The sequence below is a fragment of the Chiloscyllium plagiosum genome, chromosome 33, assembly GCF_004010195.1.
Source record: "Chiloscyllium plagiosum isolate BGI_BamShark_2017 chromosome 33, ASM401019v2, whole genome shotgun sequence".
NCBI lineage: Eukaryota > Metazoa > Chordata > Chondrichthyes > Orectolobiformes > Hemiscylliidae > Chiloscyllium > Chiloscyllium plagiosum.
This window is the reverse complement of record NC_057742.1, coordinates 773,970-796,299: the sequence shown is the minus strand read 5'-3', so window position 1 is coordinate 796,299 and position 22,330 is coordinate 773,970. Positions and strand designations below refer to the sequence as shown.

At 41.7% G+C, this 22,330-nt stretch overlaps 1 protein-coding gene across 3 annotated transcripts in view; it reads right to left on the bottom strand.

The window, feature by feature from the left end:
• The window catches only part of LOC122539702 (zinc finger protein Aiolos-like), a 223,098-nt gene that overhangs the window by 27,920 nt on the left and 172,848 nt on the right, over nucleotides 1-22,330 (bottom strand). For all 3 annotated transcript variants that reach the window (XM_043674701.1, XM_043674703.1, XM_043674702.1), the window contains exon 6: nucleotides 19,372-19,488. In XM_043674701.1, coding sequence (XP_043530636.1) covers nucleotides 19,372-19,488 — 117 coding nt within the window. The remainder of the gene's footprint in view (nucleotides 1-19,371; nucleotides 19,489-22,330) is intronic.

The following is a 22,330-nucleotide window of genomic DNA, read 5'->3' as shown; positions in this document are numbered from 1 at the left end:
CAGCAGATAAAAGGGGCCTTCGACCCATTGCTTTTGAGCCAGTCAAAAATAACCAGTTAACTATTCTAATCATATTTCCAGTACTTGGCCCATAGCTGTTTATGCCTAGGCATCACAAGTACACATCTAAATACTTAGTTGTGATGAGGGGTTCATGCCTCTACCAGCCCTACAGGCAGGGATTTCCAGAATCTCATCACCCTCTGGGTGAAAAGATTTTTTCTCACACTCACACTAAATCTTCTGCCCCTTATCGTAAAGCTATGCCACCTAGTCTTTGACTCCCTCCATAAGGGGAATAGTCATTTCCTGACTACCCTATCTATGCCCCTCATAATTGTACAGATTTCAATCATATCCCCTCTCAGTCTCCTCTGCTCCAAGGAAAACAGTTGCAGTCAGTCCACTCTCTCTTCATAACTTAAAACTTTTCAGCCCAGGCAGCATCCTGATAAATCTCATCTGTATCTTTTCAAGTGCTATTACATCCCTCCTATAATGTGGATTCCGGAATGGGACAAATGGTCATAACAGCTATGTGAAAACTAAGAAGATTATTTAATTTCATTGATTTTTATGTAACAAGAAAAGGTTTGACCTCTTATGTTTATCTGATGTCATATGCCCTCGAAAAAAAACGCAGTTTATTAATACATTGGTACATTCTGAGGCAATGTTAAGAACAAATTGTTCCTGCCGCAAACTTCATTACTTGTTGTCCAGATTTGTCAAATGTAGAATGGTGAAAAACACCAGATTCAACCACCTAGGCCAAGCACAAGTAAAGGAAAATGCTCATTTCCTGTTAGATATGTAATGTGGTTGCCTTGTGATAGAGGTATGTGCACAGAGGTAGATTATTTTGCAATCACAACTGTCTATCTGATTAACAATGATTATTATCAGAAGCAGCTGGGATCCTCTGATAATTATTGCATAAAAAGAAACATGCTTGATTTCAGGATATGTTTGGTACAGACAGCTTCAACAGGAAATAATGCCTTCTGTGCTTTGGAATTCACATTTAGAGATACTTTCCATGAAAATCTCTCATTCCATGCAAATATTTTAGTTTGTGAATTTGATCTGTTTGAAATTAATGTTACAACTGGCATTGGATAATGAGTGATGGCCTGCCTAGGATACTGGACCTACTTTTCCTTTAATTGTGAGAGTAGCACAGACTCATTTTTACTGATTTCTGGGACTTATTGGAAAGGAAGCTTCCTATGAAACTCCCCAGCTTTCTTCCTGGAAAACTCCATTTTCCACTTGATATTTGCCCAAAGGGAAAGATCTCAAATCAGGTGCTTTCACTATTCTTTTAAGATAGTTAGATATGAGCTTTATACTACAGGAATGATGAGTTCTGCTTTATTAAAACATTCTCTACAATAACTTCTGTTAAGAAACTGGCATATTTTGGTGCCTATAGAAATAGGTATCCAGCAGTGTTACAAGAGTGAGGAGTTTAACATCACACATTGTACTGCGAGGGGCAATGAGAAGATACAAAGAAGTCCAGCACTTGTGATGAATAATAACCCAACTATAATAAAGTGCTTTTAGAAACAGCAAGAATTTCAATGATTTCAGTGCTAATTTAACATCTGTCTTTCCAATTCTTCTTCTGAAATAAAGTGCACACTTTACCAGTTTGATTCCAAGTAAGAAATCAACTGCCTTTTACATGGATTTCCTAATTTCTTGCAATTAGAATGCCAAACATTTGGTCTTCCAACGAGAGGCCAATCCAAATGCTGTTGCTAAGTCAGGTTCCCTCACACCTATTCCAATTGGTCCATGGTTAAACCGACTGATCTAGTGTCACTGAGCAGCTTCACCTGATTGAAAGAAAGAGAGAATGTGGTCTGGCTTCGATGTCCCACATGCAGTACCTGTTAGCTCCATTAATGTTGCAAGCTGCAAGCAGCTGCATTAAACCTGATTTTTAAAACTGCAGCCATTCCTTTACACAGTTCCCTTATTTCAAAGCAATAATTTATGTTTTGGTCCACAGTCAAAATATATTATAGAATCCCTACACTGTGTAAGCAGGCCATTCGGTCCATTGAGACAACACTAACCCTCCAAAAAGCACCTCACCCAGACTCACCCCATCCCTGTAGCCCTGCATTTCCTAAGGCTAAACCACCTGGCCTGCACATTCCTGGACAGTATAGGCAATTTACCATGGCCAATCTACCTAACCTGCACTGCATATCTTTGGACTGTGGGAGGAAACTGGAACAGCTGGAGGAAATCCATGCAGACACAGGAAGAATGAGCAAATTCCACAGACAGTCATCTGAGGCTGGAATTGAACCTGAGTCCCTGGCACTGTGAGACAGCAATTCTAACCACTGAGTTAGCATGCCAACTATACCAAAATAAAAAGATGCAGTCTTTACAACAGAGCAAAAGAGAACAGGGATGTTTGACACAGAGTCAGCATATTTTTGTGAAATGGAAAATTTCTTCGAGCTCTTTTAGGGTTTAAACAAAGCAGAGTTGATGAAAAGGCAAAGGTTGATATAGTGCATTTGGATTTCCAGAAAGCATTCAAAAAATTGTCTCATAAAAGTTTATTACACAAGATAGGAACTCACTACATTAGGGATAATGTATTAGCATGGACTGAGGATTGGTTGACATAGAGAAGACAGATTTGGGATTGATGGCTCTTTATTAGGTTGAAAAGACATAATTAGTGGAGCACCACAGGATCAATCTTAAGGTCGAAAATATATTAATAACTTGGAGGAGGGGTCTGTGTGTAATATATCCAAATTTAGGGAAGTTAAAATAATAGATGAGAGGGAATACTGTGATGAGGACATAAGGAATCTGCAGGGAGATAAAGAGAAAGGGAAAATATTTAGCAGATCGAGTATATTGTAGGCAAGTGTAAGGTAACACACTTTGGCAGGAAAAATTATATTATTTAATTGGGAACAGATTCTGATAAAATAACCTTGATGTTCTTGTGTGAAACACAAAACAATTTATTAAGAAGAAAAATGGAATTTTAGCCTGTATGGATGGAGTTTAAAAATGGGAGGTTCTGTTACAACTGAACAGGGTGTTGGTGAGCACCTGGAGTACTATGTACAATTTTGGTCCCTGTATTTAAAAAAGCATATGGTACTGGGGGCAATTCAAGGAAGATTCACTTGTCTGGTTCTTCAGATGAAGGTGTTAACAATACAATCAAATACAGCACAGGAAGAGGCCCTTCAGCCCACCAAGCCTAACCAATTCCTAATCCTTATTCAAACCCGTTACCTATTGACCATGTGCAGTATCTATCCTACTGCTCGCCTTCCGTTTATGTATCTATCAAGATACATCTTAAACATTGCTAACCTGCCAGGTTCCACCACCTCCAATGGCAATGCGTTTCAGGTACCCCTCCCCTCTGTGAAAAATCGTCCTTGCATTTCTCCCGTAAACTTTCCCCATATCACTTTGAAACTGTCCCCTCTTGGAGTTGATCTCTCCATCCTGGGAAAAAGCCCCTGACTATCCATCCTATCAGTGTCTCTCATAATTTTGTAGACCTCTATCAGGTCGCCCCCCCCTTCAGCCTCCAGCTTTCCCATGAAAACAATCCGAGTTTATCCAACCTTTCCTCATAACTAAAACCCTCCAGGCCAGGCAACATCCTTGCAAACCTTCTCTGCACCCTCTAAAAAGCATCCACATCCTTCTGGTAATGTGATAACATTCTGAAAGTGGGCAAACCAAAAGTTTTGTACAGCTGAAACAAAACTTGCCAACTTTTATATTCAATGCCCTGGCCAATGAAGACAAGCATGCTGTATGCCTTCTTTACCACCTTATCCATCTGTGTTGCCACTTTTGGGGATGTGTGGACCTGTACGGCCAGATCCTTCTGTATGTCAATGCTCCTAAGAGTTCTACTATTTATTGTAGAGTTTGCACCTGAATTTGATCTTCCAAATGCATTTGTCCTGATTAAACTCTCTCTTTTCTACCCAAATTTGCAATCTGGATTCTGGGTAATCCAAGATGGAGGACAGGAAAAAAAATGTGGCTATGACAGATGCTTGTTTTTTGAGGTATTTTAAGCGTTGGAACTGATTTCCTCGAATTCCAGGAGCAGTAATTACTATTTTATAAGATGTTGCATTGTTTTGGAATCTTGGGGAAAAAAGATCAAAACAATGGCAGTTTAAAAAGGAGGAAGAGGCACAAAGGCAGAGACCACATGGTCAGAGAGAGAGAGAGAGAGAGAGAGAGAGAGAGAGAGAGAGGTGGGGGGGGAAGGAACAGCTATGTGACACACAGTGAATCTTCACAGCTATGACCTTTGCTGTTTGAGTTCATGTATTTCTGGACATCGGAGTGGGTCTAAGAAAAATTAACCAGCAGCAAAAATCACAGCTGACCTTGGAGGAACCTGTGTGGGAGAGCTCACAGCATGGGAGCAGATAAGTGTTTGGTTTTTAAGTGTAACCTTACTTTTTTTGTGAATCTACAATAGTGAGTAAAATGGTGCTTTTTGGTTATATGTTTTATTGAGATCTGTCTCTTGATTAAAACTTAAAAATATAAAACACAGGTACTAAGTTTGCCTGGAGCAGTGTTTTTAGAGCAGTAAAACTGTGCTATTTTCTGCCTCTGTAGATTGTTCAGGTAGAGTGATGTGGTTTTCTTGTTGGGTGTGGGAGATTAGGGAGAGTTTTTATGTTACTGATGATTATGTCTGTAGGAAGTGTGTTTGGTTGCAAATCCCATCAGATCACTTGGATTGGTTGGAGCGACAGTTAGAGGAAATGAGGAATTTACAGGAGCTGGAGAGTGTAATGGATTGCAGTTAGAGAGAGAAAAACCTCCGATACAATCAGGTAGATGGGTTTCCTTCAAGAAAGGTAGGAGAGGGAGGCAGGTAGTGCAGGGGTCTCCTGTGGCTATGCCCATTTCAAACAAGTATGCTATTTTGGAAAATGTAGGGAGTGATGGACTCTCAGGAGCATGTAGCAGTAACAGCCAAGTTTCTGGTACCGAGACTGGGTCTAATGTAATGAGGGGTACATCAGGTTCCAAGTGATCAATTAAGATAGGGGAGTCTCTAGTCAGAGGCACAGACAGTTGTTCCTGCGGGCGACAGTGACAAATCAGAATGGTGTGTTGCCTCACTGGTGCCAAGATCAAGAATATCTCGGAAAGAGTGAAGAATAGGAGGGTTGAGCAGATGAATGTGTTACTAAGGAGCTAGTGCATGGGAGAAGGATTCACATTTTTGGATCATTAGAATCTCTTCTGGGGTAGAAGTGACCTGTAAAGAAGGATGGATTGCACCTGAATTGCACCTGAATATACTGGCAGGGAGATTTGCTCGAGCTGCTCAGGAGGATTTAAACTAGTAAAGTTTGGGGTGGGGAGGTGGGGCGAGGCAATGGAGATAGTGAGGAAACAGATCAGTCTGTGACCAAAAGAGAAAATGCTGGAAAATCTCAGCAGGTCTGGCAGCATCTGTAAGGAGAGAAAAGAGCTGACGTTTCGAGTCTAACTGACCCTTTGTCAAAGCTGATTTGCTTTTATTTAGATCAGTCTGTGACCTCTACAGTCAGACAGTCAGGGCAGGCAGGAACAAAGTAGAGAATAAGGTAGGACTAATAAATTAAACTGCATTTATTTCATTGCAAGAGGCCTAACAGGGAAGACAGATGAACTCAGGGCATGGTTAGGAACATGGGACTGGGATATCATAGCAGTTACAGAAACATGGCTCAGGGATGGACAGGACTGGCAGCTTAATGTTCCAGGATACAAATGCTACAGGAAGGATAGAAAGGGAGGCAACAGGGGAGGGGGAATGGCATTTTTGCTAAGGGATAGCATTATGGCTATACTTCGGGAGGATATTCCTGGGAATACATCCAGGGAAGTTATTGGGTAAAACTGAGAAATAAGAAAGGGATGATCACCTTATTGGGATTATATTACAGACCCACCAGTAATTGAGAAACAAGTTTGTAAGGAGATCTCAGTTATCTGTAAGAATAATACAGTGGTAATGGCAGGGGATGTTAACTTTGCAAACATAGACTGGGACTGCCCTAGTGTTAAGGGTTTAGATGGAGAGGAATTTATTAAGTGTGTACAAGAAAACTTTCTGATTCAGTATGTGGATGTACCTACTACAGAAGATGCAAAATTTGACTGACTTTTGGAAATAAGGCAGGGCAAGTGACTGAGGTGTCAGTGGGGGAGCACTTTGGGGTCAGTGACTGTAATTCTATTAGTTTTAAAATAGTGACGGAAAAGGATAGACCGGATCTAAAAGTTGAAGTTCTAAATTGGAGGAAGGCCAATTTTGACGGTAATAGGCAAGAACTTTCAAAAGTTGATCGGGGATGGATGGAAAATGGGAAGCCTTCAAAAATGAAATGATGAGAGTCCAGAGACAGTATATTCTTGTTCGGGTGAAAGGCAAGGCTTGTAGGTGTAGAGAATGCTGGATGACTAGAGAAGTTGAGGTTTTGGTTAAGAAAAAGAAGGAAGCATATGTCAGGTATAGACAGCAGAGATTGAATGAATCCTTACAAGAATATCAAGGCAGCAGGAGTATACTTAAGAGAGAAATCAGGAGGACAAGAAGGGGACATGAGATAGCTTTGGCAAATAGGGTTAAGGAGAATTCAAAGGGATTTTATATATACATTAAGGACAAAAAGATAACTAGGGAGAGAATAGGACCCCTCACATATCAGCAAGGCAGCCAATGGGGAGTTACTAAACAAGTATTTTGTATCAATGTTTACTGTGGAGAAGGACATGGAAGATATAAAATGTGGGAAATAGATGGCAACATCTTGAAAAATGTCAACATTACACAGGAGAAGGTGCTGCATGTCTTAAAACACAAAGGTGGATAAATCTCCAGAACCTAATCAGGTGTACCCCAGAACACTGTGGGGAGCTAGGGAAGTGATTGCTGGGCCCCTTGTTGAGATATTTGCATCATCAATAGTCACAGGTGAGGTGCCAGAAGACTAGAGGGTGGCTAACATGGTGCCACTATGTAAGAAAGGTGGTAAGGAAAAGCCAGGAAATACAGACAGGTGAGCTGACATCGGTGGTGGGCAACTTGTTGGGGGGAATCATGAGGGACAGGATTTACATGTATTTGGACAGGTATGGATTGATTAGGGAGAGTCAACATGGCTTTGTGTGTGGGCAATCATGTCTCTCCCTAACTTGATTGAGTTTTTTGAAGAGGTAACAAAGAGGATTGATGAGAGCAGAGTGATGGACGTGATCTATATGGACTTCAGTAAGGCGTTCGACAAGGTTCCACATGGTAGACTGATTAACAAAGTTACCGATGGAATACAGGGAGAATTAGCCATTTGAATACAGAACTGGCGCAAAGATAGAAGACACAGGGTGGTGGTGGAGAGTTGCTTTTCAGACTGTAGGCCTGTGACCAATGGTGCTGGGTCTGCTGCTTTTTGTCATTAATATAAATGAATTGAATGTGAGCATAAGAGGTATAGTTAGTAAGTTTGCAGATGACACCAAAATTGGAGGTGTAGTGGAAAGAGAAGAAGGTTACTTCAGAGTACAATGGGATCTTGATCAGATGAGCCAATGGGCCAAGGCGTGGCAGGTGGAGTTTAATTTAGATAAATGTGAGGTGCTGCATTTTGGAAAGGCAAATCAGCGCAGAACATCATACACTGAATGGTAAGGTCCTAGGGAGTGTTGCTGAACAAAGAGACCTTGGAGTGCAGGTACATAGTTCCTTGAAAGTGGAGTCACAGGTGGATAGGATAGTGAAGAATGAATTTGGTATGCATTCCTTTATTGGTCAGAGCATTGGGTTTAGGAGTAGGGAGGTCATGTTGTGGCTGTACAGGACACTTTTGGAATATTGTGTGCAACTCTGGTCTCTCTCCTATAGGAAGGATATTATGAAACTTATAGGCTGGGGCTGTTTTCCCTGGATGGGTATATGAGTAGGAAGGGTTTAGAGGGATATGGGCCAAGTGCTGGCAAATGGGACTAGATTAATTTAGGATATCTGGTCAGAATGGACGAGTTAGACTGAAGGGTCTGTTTCCATATTGTACATCTCTATGACTCTATCACTCTATCCAGATCCCACTGTAACCTTTGACGATACTCCTCACTATCTGCAACTCCATAATTTTGGTGTTATAACAAATCAAGAATGGCTAAATGGGCTTTTATTTATTAGAGTTTAGAACAATGGAGCGATCATATTGAAACATACAAGATTCTGAGGAGGTTTGACAAGGCAGATGTTAAGATGCTGTTTAAACTGCTAGAAGTATGGGTGGGTTGCGCTTCGGCGGGTCGGTGTGGACTTGTTGGGCCGAAGGGCCTGTTTCCACACTGTAATCTAATCTAATCTAATATAAAGAATTTTGAAAAAGGAGACATAGTCACAGAATAAGGGGACACTCATTTAAAATGAGAAGGAATTTCTTCTCTAAGAGGATAGTGACTGTCCAGGATTATTTCATATTCCAGAGTCTCTCCTTCAACATATATAGGAGCTGAAACATTTTACTGACCACAAATAAGTAAGCAATAACTGTTTCAGACACAACCATCATGTCCTGCCTTAACGGAAGGTCAGATACAGTAGAGGTAGTGTTACTGTGGTGTACATTTGGGAGAAAGTTGGCCTGGCAGTTCACAACATTGAATTCAGAACCCATAAAGTTTCATGCCTTCAATTCAAATATGGGCAAGGAGACCTTCTGCTGATTACATTTTATGTCATGCCCCAATCTCAGCTGATGAATCAGTAATCCTCCAAGTTAAACACCACTGAGAGAAAGTACTGAGGGTGGCACAGGCGCAGGATGCCCTTGGGGTGGATGATTTTCATGTGCATCACCAAGAGTGGCTCGGCAGCATCACTCCTGACTGAGCTGGTTTAGTCCTGAAGGACATTGCTGCTAAACTCAGTCTATGACAAGTTGTGAGGGAACCAACTGGAGAGAAAAACCTACATGATCTTGTCCTTGGCTAATCTACCTGACAATGTATCTGACCATTAATGTTTAAGTAGCAGTGATCACTGCACAGTCCTTGAAGAGAAGAAACCCATCTTCACATTAAGAATGCCTTCCATGGTGTCACGTGGCACTACCATCATGCTAAATTAGATAGACCTCAGGCAGATCTAACAATGAATACTGGGATACATCACTGTAGGCCATCATCAGCAGCAGAATCGTATTAATTCATAATGTGGAGCCCAGCATATCCCTCGCCTTACCACTGCTATCAAAATAGGATGTCAACCCTTGTTCAATGAAGAGTGCAAAAGAATATGCTGGGAGGAACACCGAACATACCTGAAAATGTGGAATCAATTTGATGAAGCTACAGCGTAGGTGTAATTATTTGCCAATTGTTGAAAACAGCAAATAATACACAGGATTAAGCAACCCCACAGGCAATGGAACAGATCTAAATTCTGCAGTCCTACCACATCCAGTTGTGAATATTAGTGGAGAAATAAACAACTAATACAAAGAGATTCACAAACATCCCATTTGGGGAGTCCGACACAGTCGTGCAAAGATTTAGGCTGAAGCATCCACAAGTGGGGACGAAGTGCACAGTGATAATTTAACTGGATGAGTAATCCCAGAATCACAGGCCCCTTCTGGGTTTGAATCTCACCACCACAGATGGTGAAATTTGAATTCAGTAAAAATCTGGAATTGAAAAATGCTAGTCCAATGGTAACCATGTAACCACTGTTGATTGTTGTAAAAATGCATCTGGTTCATTAATGTCCTTCAGGGAAGGATTTCAGCCATCCTTACCCAGTCTGGCCTGCATGTGACTCTAGAGCCTGACAATATGGCTGATTCTTAACTCCCCCTGGGCAACTGAGGATGTGCAATAAATGCAACACCCACTCCCCTGAACAAATTTTTAAAATTCCTTTTCAGAAGTGATGAGTGGATGATCCATTTTGGTCTTCTCCTGAGCTCCCCTGCATCCCAGGTACCAGCCTTCCGCCAGTTCAATTCACTCCATGTGTTATCAAGAAATGGCTGAGGGTACTGAATACTGCAAAGGATATCAGCTTTGACAATATTCTGGCAATAATACTGAAGATTTGTGCTCCTGAACCAGTACACCTTTAGCCAAAGTTAAAAATCACACAACACCAGGTTATAGTCCAACAGATTTGTCAGACCTGTTGGACTGTAACCTGGCGTTGTGTGATTTTTAACTTTGTACACCCCAGTCCAACACCGGCATCTCCAAATCATGACCTTTAGCCAAACTGTTCTAACCAAATTAGAAGTCACACAACACCAGGTTATAGTCCAATGGGTTTATTTGAAATCACAAGCTTTCAGAGCGCTGCTCCTTTGTTAGGTGATCACAGACATACATGACCTGGAGTTTGCAGATTACTGCATTATTGTTGCCTGTTCTGCACCAGATTGGCAAGCCATTCTCAATCTCTTCAATTCCGTATACAGGAAACTCATTTTGTTTTTGAATATTGCCAAAATTCATAAATAATCTTGCATCTGGTCAGTAAAATATTTCAGCTCCTATATATGTTGAAGAGGAGTCTATGGAATATGTTGAACACATCCCAGATCTTAACTATCACCTCTCTCAAGAAACCAGCATTGATAAGCAGATTCAATACCAGGTGAAACATGAAATGCCTATTTGCTTGTTGTTACAATAGCAGGGTCACTAATGTTATCTTGCTTCTTCTCAAGCTTTTTACAAGCCTCACTTGCCTATGTCTTAATATCTGATTTTTCTTCTTCCTCATCTAACACTCAGTTTCTCCAGAACAATGCTAAACACACAAAATAAGAGCAGGAGTAGGTTATTCAGCCCCTCAACTCTGAAATCTTAGTGGATTTCTCAAAGGCCTCAAATCCTCTTTCTTGCTAGCTCCTCATAGCCTTCAACTTGTCGCTATTTTTGAAGTCTATCTACCTCCTCTTTAAATACTTTCAGTGATTGAGCCTCGAAAACTTTCTCGGCTATACTGTTCCAGTGTTTACGGCCAAGCTCTAGTTGCCCCTTGAGAAGGTGGGGGTGAGCTGCCTTCGTGAGCTGCTGCAGTCCATGTGCTGTAGGTAGACCCACCCACAATGCCCTTAGGGAGGGGATTCCTGGATTTTGACTCAATTACACTGGTGGAATGGCAATATATTTCCAAGTTAGGATGGTAGGAGATTGGGGAGAAACATGCAGGTGATGGTGGTGTTCCCATGTATCTGCTGCCCCTGAGCTTCTGGATGGAAGTAGTCGTGGGTTTGGAAGTTGGTGTCTACGGAGCCTTGGTGCATCTTGTAGATAGCAGCAGTATGTACTATTGAGGACTGGTAGTGGAAGGCGTGGATGTTTGTGGATGTAGTGCCAATCAAGTGGGCTGTTTTTTTTGGATGGTATCTTCTTGAGTGTTGCTGGAGCTGCACCCATCCAGGCAAGTGGGGAGTATTCCAACACACACTCACCTGTGTCTTGTAGACAGTGGACAGGCTTTGGGAGACAGGAGTTGAGCTATATGCTGCAGGATTCCGATCCTCTGGCCTGATCTTGTAGCCACTATATTTATATGGCTAGTCCAGTTTAGTTTCTGACCAATGCTAACCCCTAAGATGTTGATAATAGGGGGCAGGGATGATAACGCAATGGAATATTAATTGGATTGTTGGTTGCCGGTGACGGTCGTTGCCTGGCATTTGTGTGATGCAATGTTAGTTGCCACTTTTCAGCCGGTACTGTTGCATTTGAACATGAACTGCTTCAGGATCTGAGGAGTCGTGTATGGTGCTGAAAATTGTGTATTCATCAACAATCATCCCCATTTTTGACCTTATGATGGAGGGAAGGTCATTGATGAAGTAACTGAAGATGGTTGGGCCGAGGATACTACCCTGAGGAACTCCTGCAGAGATCTCCTGGAGCTGAGATGACTGACTTCCAACAGCCATAACCATCTTCCTATGTGCCAGGTAGGACTCGCAACTGTTCGCCCCTTGATACCCATTGATTCCAGTTTGCTAGGGTACCTTGATATCACATTCAGTAAAATGCATTCGCAACCTAAAGGCCAGTCACTCTCGCCTCCCCTCTGGAATTCTGCTCTTTTGATCATGTTTGAACCGAGGCTGTAATGAGGTCAGGTGTTAAGTGGCTTTTGCGGAACCCAAACTGGGCATCACTGAGCAGTTATTGCTGAGCAGGTGCTGCTTGATAGCACTGTTGATGACACCCTCTTTCACTTAACTGATAATTGAGAGTAGACTAATTGACCAGTAATTGGCCAGGTTGGATTTATCCTGCTTCTGTATCAAGGACAAACCTGGGCAATTTTCCACACTGTCAGGTAGATTGCCTGTAAGCTATAATTCTCATGAGTTTGACTATGTCAGACTATTTCTTGATTAGCTTGTGGAACAGGTCCTCCCAGTTTTGGCTCGTGCCTCCAAGTCTTAGTAAGTTGACAGTGGTGGGTGTAGATTGTCATTTTGAGGGGCAAGTGATCTATATGGTTTAATTCATACTTGACTACTTTGTGGCAATTTGGCACAACTGACAAGTTTGGTAAAATCAAAAGAACTGTTGGTGCTAGAAATCAGAAACAAAAAGCAGAAATTGCTGGAAAACCTCAGCAGGTCTAGCTGCATCTGTGGAAAGAAATGAGAGTCAACGTTTCGAGTTCAGTGACCTTCTTCAGAATTGTTTCCTTGCTTGAAGGACACCAGTGAACCTGACACGTTCTCAGTAATTCTGTTCTATTACGTCACATGATTAAACATTGCTTCAGTTTTCCGGCACTTCTATTTTCCTTGGTAGGTACAAGATAACCCTGTAATCTGACAGACAATTATATTTCCAAGTTTAGATTTTATCTTCTACCACTTTCTGATACATTCTTTATTATGTCTCATGCTCATAAAAGAAATAACATTTATTTAGTGCATTTCACAGCCAATTTAATGCTTTGAATTGCAGTAACATATGATTCATTAAATGTGTTGGCCAGTACACAGACAAAGTTGCATAGATGACAAGGTTTTTTATCTTAATCATGTTAGGATGTTAGTAAAAGTGTTCTTGTCAAAACAGTGGGATTTTTTACATCCAGCTGAGAGTGCAGACCAAGGGTAGAATATTATTGGGGTGTGAGTGAGACAGGCTATGGCAAGATGTATGGAAGAATTGGGCAATTAGTCCAGTGAGGCCTATCTTAACATCAGGAGAAACCCACTGCATCACCGTGGCAAAGTGAGATTCTCACTTGGCAGTGATGAGCTGTCATTACACCCTGGTTATTGCATGTTAAAAAAACCCTGTTAACAGCACAACTTGCCTCATTAATATTCAGCCTTCCACCTTGCCAAATTGCCAAACAAGCTAGATGTCAAGAAGACGCAACATGTAACAGAGAATGCATATGGTGAATTCAGCTTACTGCTTACTTCGAATGACTTCCTTGTTGAAAACCAGATACCAACATTTCAGCGCACGCTCAATAGACACTGGCTACATGCAGGAGACAGTGAGGTCTGCAGATGCTGGATGTCAGAGTTTAGCGTGTGTTGCTGGAAAAACAAGCAAGTCAGGCAGCATCCGTGGAGCAGGAGAGTCGACGTTTCGGGCTGGAGCCCTTTATCAGGAATCCGGCCCGAAATGTCAATTTTCCTGCTCCTCGGATGCTGCCTGACCTACTCCTCGGATGCTGCCTGACCTGTTGTGCTTTTCCAGCAACATACTCTCAACACTGGCTACATGCACCCTAAGTCATGGAACACTGGCATTTGACATGTGCCAGCCTCTAAGAACCCACAGCATATCTCCAATGCATTTCACTTTAATGTGGCACCTCTGGCTGGACCAACAACTAGCGTGGACACTGTGCACTTGGGACACACACCCAGTTCTTGGACTGGAACAGGCAGCAACTCTGAGTGGTTTGCTTGTTGTCACAGCAATCATTCATTTTAACTGGAGCTGGACGCTCACATCATCCCTGCCTTGCATTGTTGTACCTTTTCGCAATTTGACTCTTCATTCAGAGTTGCCAGGCTCATAATATTGCTGTTTTGCCATTCTGTTTAATGCAGAGCCAAAGCCTGGCATGAAGCCAGTAGGTTGGCATGGTTGCCAGCAGATCTCTGTCAAGACAAGGAGGCCAGCCTTTGATCGGGGTAACAAAAACAGAAATTGTTGGAAAAGCTCAACAGGTCTAGCATCATCTGTGAGAGAAAGCTTTATTTTTTCAGCAATTTCTGATTTTGTTTCTGATTTCCAGCATCTGCAGTTTTTTTTTGGTTTTTCTTCAAACGTCTTGACATAGAGAGTCTCTGATACCAGTTCAGGTCCCTCCTGGGTGGTCAGTCAGGATGCTTTCCTGATAAGGGGTGAATAGTCAAATGATAGGCAGCACACCACTGATCTTGATTCCTATTCTGGGCTGTTTTCCACATGAAATGAGAGAGACAAAAACAGAAACTGCTGGGGAACCTCAGTAGGTCTGGCAGCATCTATGGAGAGAAAGTAGAGTTAATGTTTCGAGTCCAGTGGAGAAGGGCCTCAGGACCTCTGCTTCCTCTCCACAGTTGCTGCCAGACCTGCTGAGGTTCTCCAACAATACTGATTTCCAACTTCTGCGATTGTTTGTTTGTTTTTTGGAATGAGAGTGAGGCAGGTATTACAGAAGATGAAAGTGGGTGGCACATCTGCTACTGTTGGTACTCACGGGAGGTGTTCGGACTAAGTGAGTAGGCAGCACAGAGGGCAATGCAGGATTAGTGGCTTTGAGAGGTTGGGGTGAGGGTGAGGGTGAGTGGGCAAAATATAGCAGGCAATAGTGAGAGTGGTTGAGCATGAGCTTTGGTGGGCAGTAGAACAGTAGGAGAAAGTGTTTGTGTGAGATAGCAGAGAAAGAATGGCAGCACTTCTGCTGGCAGACAGAAGAGGGACATTGACATTCTTCTTATAATGCTGGACAATCCCCCAGGTAACTGAAACTGCTTTAGCCCAGATGGCAACCTTAGACCAGGCTGACATGGTCTGGCATTGTATTATGCATGGCTGGTCCAGGGGGAAGAGGAAGTTCTGACTCTGCACCACCCCATCCAGCAGGATCATCAGGTCCCTGCCAACAAAGCAGGGCAGCAACTTCCCCTGCCTCTATGTCTGGGGCAAATGTCAGCCACTACGGACAGCAGCTCCGGACTGAGAGTGATTGAAAATGAGCATTTCAAAATGGCACAGACTCAAGGGATGTTGATGAATTCTGGGATATCTGCTGAGTGTTGAGTTGTTTTGGGAATGTCATGTGATAAGATAGTGTAGAAATCAAGCATGACAAATGCCATAAGGGCAGAGTACATAATCAATGAAGCAGAATTTTGGTTTGTATGGTGAGAAAACTTGCCAGGCCTCATGGCCAGAAACGCCCCAAAAACACAATTTAACTCAGGCTGAACAAAAAGAAGTATGATTCAACCCCATGTCTTGGTTTAGTGCTTAAATTCTGAAGCTTCAAATCAGGCTCAAACCCATGGACGGTCTGACTCAGAGGCAATAGTGCTAGCACTGAACCAAAACTGACAGTACATGATAATGGTCCCTATTCTTTTAATTTTCTCCTTTGTACATCTTCAGTTTCCCAATCTCCCATTGTATATAGTGTTTTTACACAAGTTTTAAATAAAGAAATTTTACACAAATCTATTAACCTCTACACAACAAAAATGTTAAACCAACTAAGTAAAAAGAACACAATTGGTGTAAAGAGCAAAAACCAATCACAGATAACCAACCTTTTGTTAAACAGACAATCTGAATTAGAATGATATCATAGGATAATTTTCTGCGTCACTGCTGCTGGTTGAGTGCGTCACCCACTAGAAGGGTTTTTCGGAAACTTGGTTACTGCCCACAATTTTTGGCAAACCATGGGCAGTAATTCTGCCTCCAAATATACCTGAGTAAAGAGTTCCCACTAATTACACACTCACAAAACATCACCTTTATAAGTAATCATAACATCACAGTTGCTCAGTCAGGAGTTCCAAACAAACTGAGACAAGATCATACTGATCTTTGAAACAGAATTAATCAATAAACTTGAGACACACATAAAAACATATGGCAACAAATTCTGGAACAAGTCTGAAAGGCAAGCAAAGTAAATAAAAAGCATTACGTTGTAAAGCTTGAAAAAGGATTTGAGTGCACAAGTAGTGAACTCTTAATTCAGTTGCATAGGAGATTGGTTAGACTGCACATGGAGCACTGTGTGCAGCTCTGGTCTCTTTATTTGATTAGATTAGATTCCCTATAGTGTGGAAACAGGCCCTTCGGCCCAACAAGTCCACACCAACCCTCCGAAGAGCAACCCACCCAGACCCATTTGCCTAGATTCACCCCTGACTAATGCACCTAACACTACGGGCAATTTAGCATGGCCAATTCACATCTTTGGACTGTGGGAATAAACTGGAGGAAACCCATGCAGACACGGGAAGAATGTGCAAACTCCACACAGACAATTGCCTGAGGCAAGAATTGAACCCAGGTCCCTGGCACTGTGAGGCAGCAGTGCTAACCACTGCAAGATATTATGGCCACAGAGGGAGTGCAACAAAGGTTCACCAGACTTGTTCCCAGGATGAAAAGTGTGGCACAGGAAAAGCAGAGCCAGACAGGCAGCATCCGAGGAGCAAGAGAGTTGACATTTCAAGCATAAGCTCTTCATTAAGAATGTATTATGCTCAAAACGTTAACTCTCCTCCTCCTCAGAGGCTGCCTGACTGGCTGTGTTTTTCCAGCACCACACTCTCGACTCTGATCTCCAGCATCTGCAGTTTTCACTTTCTCGATGTTTCCAGGATGGCAGGGCTGTCCTATGAAGACAGTCATAGAGTCATACAGCACAGAAACAAGCCCTTCGGTCCATGCTGACCACGTTTCCAAACTGAACTTTAGTCCCACTTGCCTGCATTTGGCCCATATCCTTCTAAACCTTTCCTATTCATGCATTTATCCAAATGTCTTTTAAATATTGTAACTGTACCTGCACCCACCACTTTGGCAGTTCATTTCACACAAAATCCATTCACTGTGTAAAAAGTTAACCCCTCATGTAGTTTTAAAAAACTTTCCCCTCTCATCCTAAAACCAGCCCCTTATCTTTGAATTCCCCTACCCTTGGGGGAAAAAAACCTTTGCTATTGACATTACCTATGCTCCTCATGATTTTATAAACCTTTATAAGGTCACTTCTCAACATCCTATGCTCCAGCGAAAAAATGTCCCAGTCTATCTTTATAACTCAACTCCTCCATTCCCGGCAACATCCTGGTAAATCTTTCTGAACTGTCTCCAATTTAATAATATCCATCCTATAGCAGGACAACCAAAATTGCACACAGTACTCCAGAACAGGCCTCATCAACATCCTGTACAACCTCAACATGACATCCCAACTCCTATATTCAAAGGTCTGAACAATGAAGGCAAACGTGCTAAACCCCTTCTTAACCACCCTGTCTACCTGAGACACAAATTTCAAAGAACTATGTAACTGAACTCCTCAGTCTCTCTATTCTACAAAATTGTCCAAGACCATTAATTGTATAAGTCCTGCCCTTGTTTGTTTTACAAAAATGCAATTGCTTGCATTTATCCAAATTAACCTCCATCTGATTGGACAGACTAGGCATGTGTTCTCTCGAGCTTTAAAGAATGAGAGGTGATCTCATTGAAATTTACAAAATACTTAAGGGAGTAGATAGGGTAGATAATATCCCTGCATGGGCAAGTCTCTAACTAGGGGAACACAATTTAAAAATAAGGGAGATTCCACTTATACTATGATGAGGAGAAATCTTTTTACTTGCAGGGTTGGGAATCTTTGGGATTCTCTCCCAGAGGGAGAAAGCGAAATTTAAAATGGCTGTGAGCTATAAGCAAAAACGATGAATTTTGTTGATAATCATATTAATGCAAGTAATTTGCACTAAAATAACACCTTTAAGATGGAGCAGAATCTCCTGCTGGTGGCTGCAGCAAAGACATTTGGGACATGTAACTACCTTCCCTGCTGCTTCTCAGGAGGAAGATTCTGCCCTTGATAAAAAGCCCCAAGGCATATCTGATGAGTTTTATCAAAGAAAATGTGACAATAAGTGACATAAAATGAGTTTCGACAATGAGTTAACTTTTAAGGAGCGGTTAAAAGGAGAGGAGAATGATAATGAGGAAGAGAGACATGATGATAATTCCACAGCCACCAACAATGAAATGATTAAAATCAGGGCTGCTAAAAATTGATGGAGATACCAAAACAGAGCAGGGGGAGGCCATGGAGGAAGTTCAAAACTAAGGTGTACATTTTGAGTCTATATTTTAGTTATTATTTGATCCTTTGTACCCTATGTTTTGCACTTCAGAAAAGTTTCGCATCATACCACAGAGTGGCAGAACAGAACCAGAACTGTTATGGTGCTGTGTCTGCATCAGTTCTCCAAATTAACATTATAACTTAGTACCATCCTTGCCATCCCTGTATGCATTCAGATAAATAAATACTCAGATAATCCACAGGAATTCCTTAAATTGACAGGAAAAGAGATATTTTCAATTGTAACGGTATAGTAAGCCACCAATGTGGGAAGTATTCAAAAATTGATACTTTACACCCAGAAATAGTCACTGTGTGCATCCTCCAAGCTGTGACTTGGTCTAATATTTGGGACACATTAAGGATTGCACTTGCTTAGAAGCAGAATATTATAATTTGTTAGCTTCCCAACTTTGGTAAATTTAGAGGAATGTATCTGTGCCGAATAGTCAAAGGAAAAGTTTAGAAGGAAAAAGTACACGATATTGAATAGAGGGTGAACAGGCTTGGAAGGAAAACTGCTACACTGAATGTTTACAAGGTGTTTAACCACAAATATTAAAAGAAGGACTTTTGTTTATATAGCACTTTTCACAACCACAAGCTGTCCCAAAGTGCTTTACAGCCAATGAAGTACTTATGAAGCATAGTCACTGTAACAATGGAGGAAATACAGCAGCCAATTTGCATACAGCAATGTGCTACTACAATCAATTAAGTAACGAGAGATCTGTCTTTCTGTGGTGAATTCAGTGGCCAGGACACTGGCAGAATTTCCTGCTTGTCTTTATATGAACCTGACAGGTTTAACTAAATCTCCAATGAGAATGAATTTCTTTAATAAACTGGGCTACAAAAGAAAATGGAGTGTTCTGATACCAGTGGACAAATGAGAACTTTTAAAAGAAACTCCATACACCTTTTGAAAATACATAAATATATATCCATCTTACCTGGTGTGCAGAGACCTGTACTTTCCAAGTAACTGTGACAACGATCCTTGTGTTCTTCGAGGGAGCTACGTTGCTTGTAGCTTCGTCCACAGAAGCTACACTTGTAGGGCTTATCAACTGCAATGAAAATATGCAAATAGTGAGACATCTCACAGGAATACAAAGTAAACACATATGAGTTAAGAGCTATTAATAGCAGTAATATTTTTATATTTAGTCAGTTAACAAAAAAATTCTCAGTAAATAGCAATCATGGTATAAATAACAGTTCCCTGTGCATGTTAATAAAGCGTCACTCAGGAAGAGAGAATGGTGTGCAGCATTAAAGCACAACCACTTCTAACCCTTAAGTTCAAGATTTAAGGATTTAATACTTTAGACCAGTAACTTTGATGATGGTATTTCACATTAGTGGCAGCATCAAAAGATGGAATCATAATCATGTGGCCAGTTCTCTTCAGTCAAGAAACCTGCCATTTCAGCAAACCACAACACTTCTCAATTCATTGTTATATCAGTTTTTTCTGTATTTGGACTTTGGAATCCTTATGTCCCTGAGCTAGTTGTCACAATTTTTCTTTTCTTTTAATCCTCTACCATAAAATTTGTCTACCCAATTTTATCCAGAGTGTTTTTTGTTAATTCATTCTCAGATTGTAATGGCACTGCCAAAATTGATATTCATTGCCAATCCCAGGGTGCCTTGAGAAGTTAATTATGGCAATTTTTACATGAGGATGATGCAAAGCAATAATGTTTTTACAACATGCTGTGTGGAGAAGTAGTATATTAGGCAGTATATTACAGAGGGTGTAGCATGTATGGAATGAGCTGCCAGATGGTGGACACTGATAAAATTACAGCATTTAAAAGGCATCTGAATATATTTATTAATAGGAAGGGTTTAGAGGGATATGGGCCAAATGCTGGCAAATGGGACTAGATTAATTTAGGATATCTGGTCGGCATGGACGAGTTGGACTAAAGGGTCTGTTTCCGTGCTGTACATCTCTATGACTCATGAAGCTAATTTATTATTTGTAATCCAGAAACCTTCTAAACCATTCATTTTCTTCCACTGTAATTGTTTTTGCAACTCTTTGTTATAGGAACAGGAGGAGCCCATTCAGTCTCTTGAGGTGCTTCTGTGTTCATTTATGGCTGATCAATATCTTTTTTTTAATTCACTCATGGAAAGTGGGTGTTGCTGGCTGGCCAGCATTTATTTCCCATCCCTAGCTGCCCTTGAGAAGGTGGTGATGAGCTGCCTCCTTGAACCACTGCAGTCTGTGTGCCATTGCCATTAAGTGGAACATATCAGGATTCTGACCCAGCAACACTGAAAGAATGGCAACATATTTCAAGTGAGGATGATGAGTTACTTGCAGGGGAACTTACAAGGGACGGTGTTCTCATGTATCTGCTGCCTTCGTCCTTCTAGATGGAAGGTGTGGTCGAAGGAGCCTTGGTGAATTTCTGCAAGGCATCTTGTAGATGGTACAGCTTGCTGCTAGTGGAATGTCAGTGATGGAGGAAGTGAATGCTATGGATGTGTTGCCAATCAAGCGGGCTACTTTCTCCTGGATTATGTCAAACTTCTTGAGTATTGTTGGATCTGTACACATCCAGGCAAGTGGGGACTATTCCTTTACACTCTCACTTGCACCATGTCAATGGTAGACAGTGATTGGAGAGTCATGTGGTGAGTTACTCACTGCAGTGTTCCTAGCCTCTGACCTGATCTTGTAGCCGATGTGATTACGTGGCGAGTCCAGTTGGGTTTCTGGTCAATGTTAACTCCGAGGATGTTGCTAGTGGGGTTTTCAGTGATGATAATGCCTTTGAATGGCATGGGGCAGTGGTCAGATAGTCTCTTTTTGAGATGGCCATTGCCCGGCATTTGTGTGGTGCAAATATTACTTGCCACTTGTCAGCCCAAATCTGGATAAGAGTTCAAATCTTGTTGCATTTGAACATGGACTGCTTCAGTATGTGTGGAGTTGTGAATGGTGCTAAACATTGTGCAATTATCAACAAACATCTCCACTTCTGTCCTTGCAATGGGCATTGATGAAGCATCTAAACTTGGTTGAGCCTAAGACATTAGCTTGCGGAATTCCTGCAGAGATAACCTGGAGCCGAGATGACAGGCCTCGAACAACTGTACCATCACAACTCTACTTATCTGCTTTAGCTCTATCTCCTTGTATAACTGTGACCAAACAAAATTCTTTCAGTCTTAACATCCACCATTTTAGTGGAGAGCGAATTATGGCTGGATGGACTGCTCAAAATGATAAAGTTTATGATGGATTTGATGAAAAATGGACAAGGACTAAAGCATGCTGGGAAATGGAAACTAGCCTTGACCAAAATGACTATGCTTATCAACATGCTGCAGAATCCAGGCAGGCCGCAACTGTCAACAGAAAGTTTGCAAACAAACCTGGTAGCTGCAGACCCTACAACACACAACCAAATTTGGAGTTGAATGGAGGCCATGGACATCGTCAATAGACAATAGACAATAGGTGCAGGAGTAGGCCATTCAGCCCTTCGAGCCTGCACCACCATTCAATATAATCATGGCTGATCATTCCTAATCAGTATCCTGTTCCTGCCTTATCTCCATAACCCTTGATTCCACTATTTTTGAGAGCTCTATCCAACTCCTTCTTAAATGAATCCAGAGAGTGGGCCTCCACTGCCCCCTGTAGCAGAGCATTCCACACAGCCACCACTCTCTGGGTGAAGAAGTTCCTCCTGAGCTCTGTCCTAAATGGTCTACCCCCGTATTTTTAAGCTGTGTCCTCTGGTTCGGCACTCACACATCAGTGGAAATATGTTTCCTACTGCCAGAATGTCCAATCCTTTCATAATCTTATACGTCTCAATCAGATCCCCTCTCAATCTTCGAAACTCAAAGGTATACAAACCCAGTCGCTTCAGTCTTTCAGTG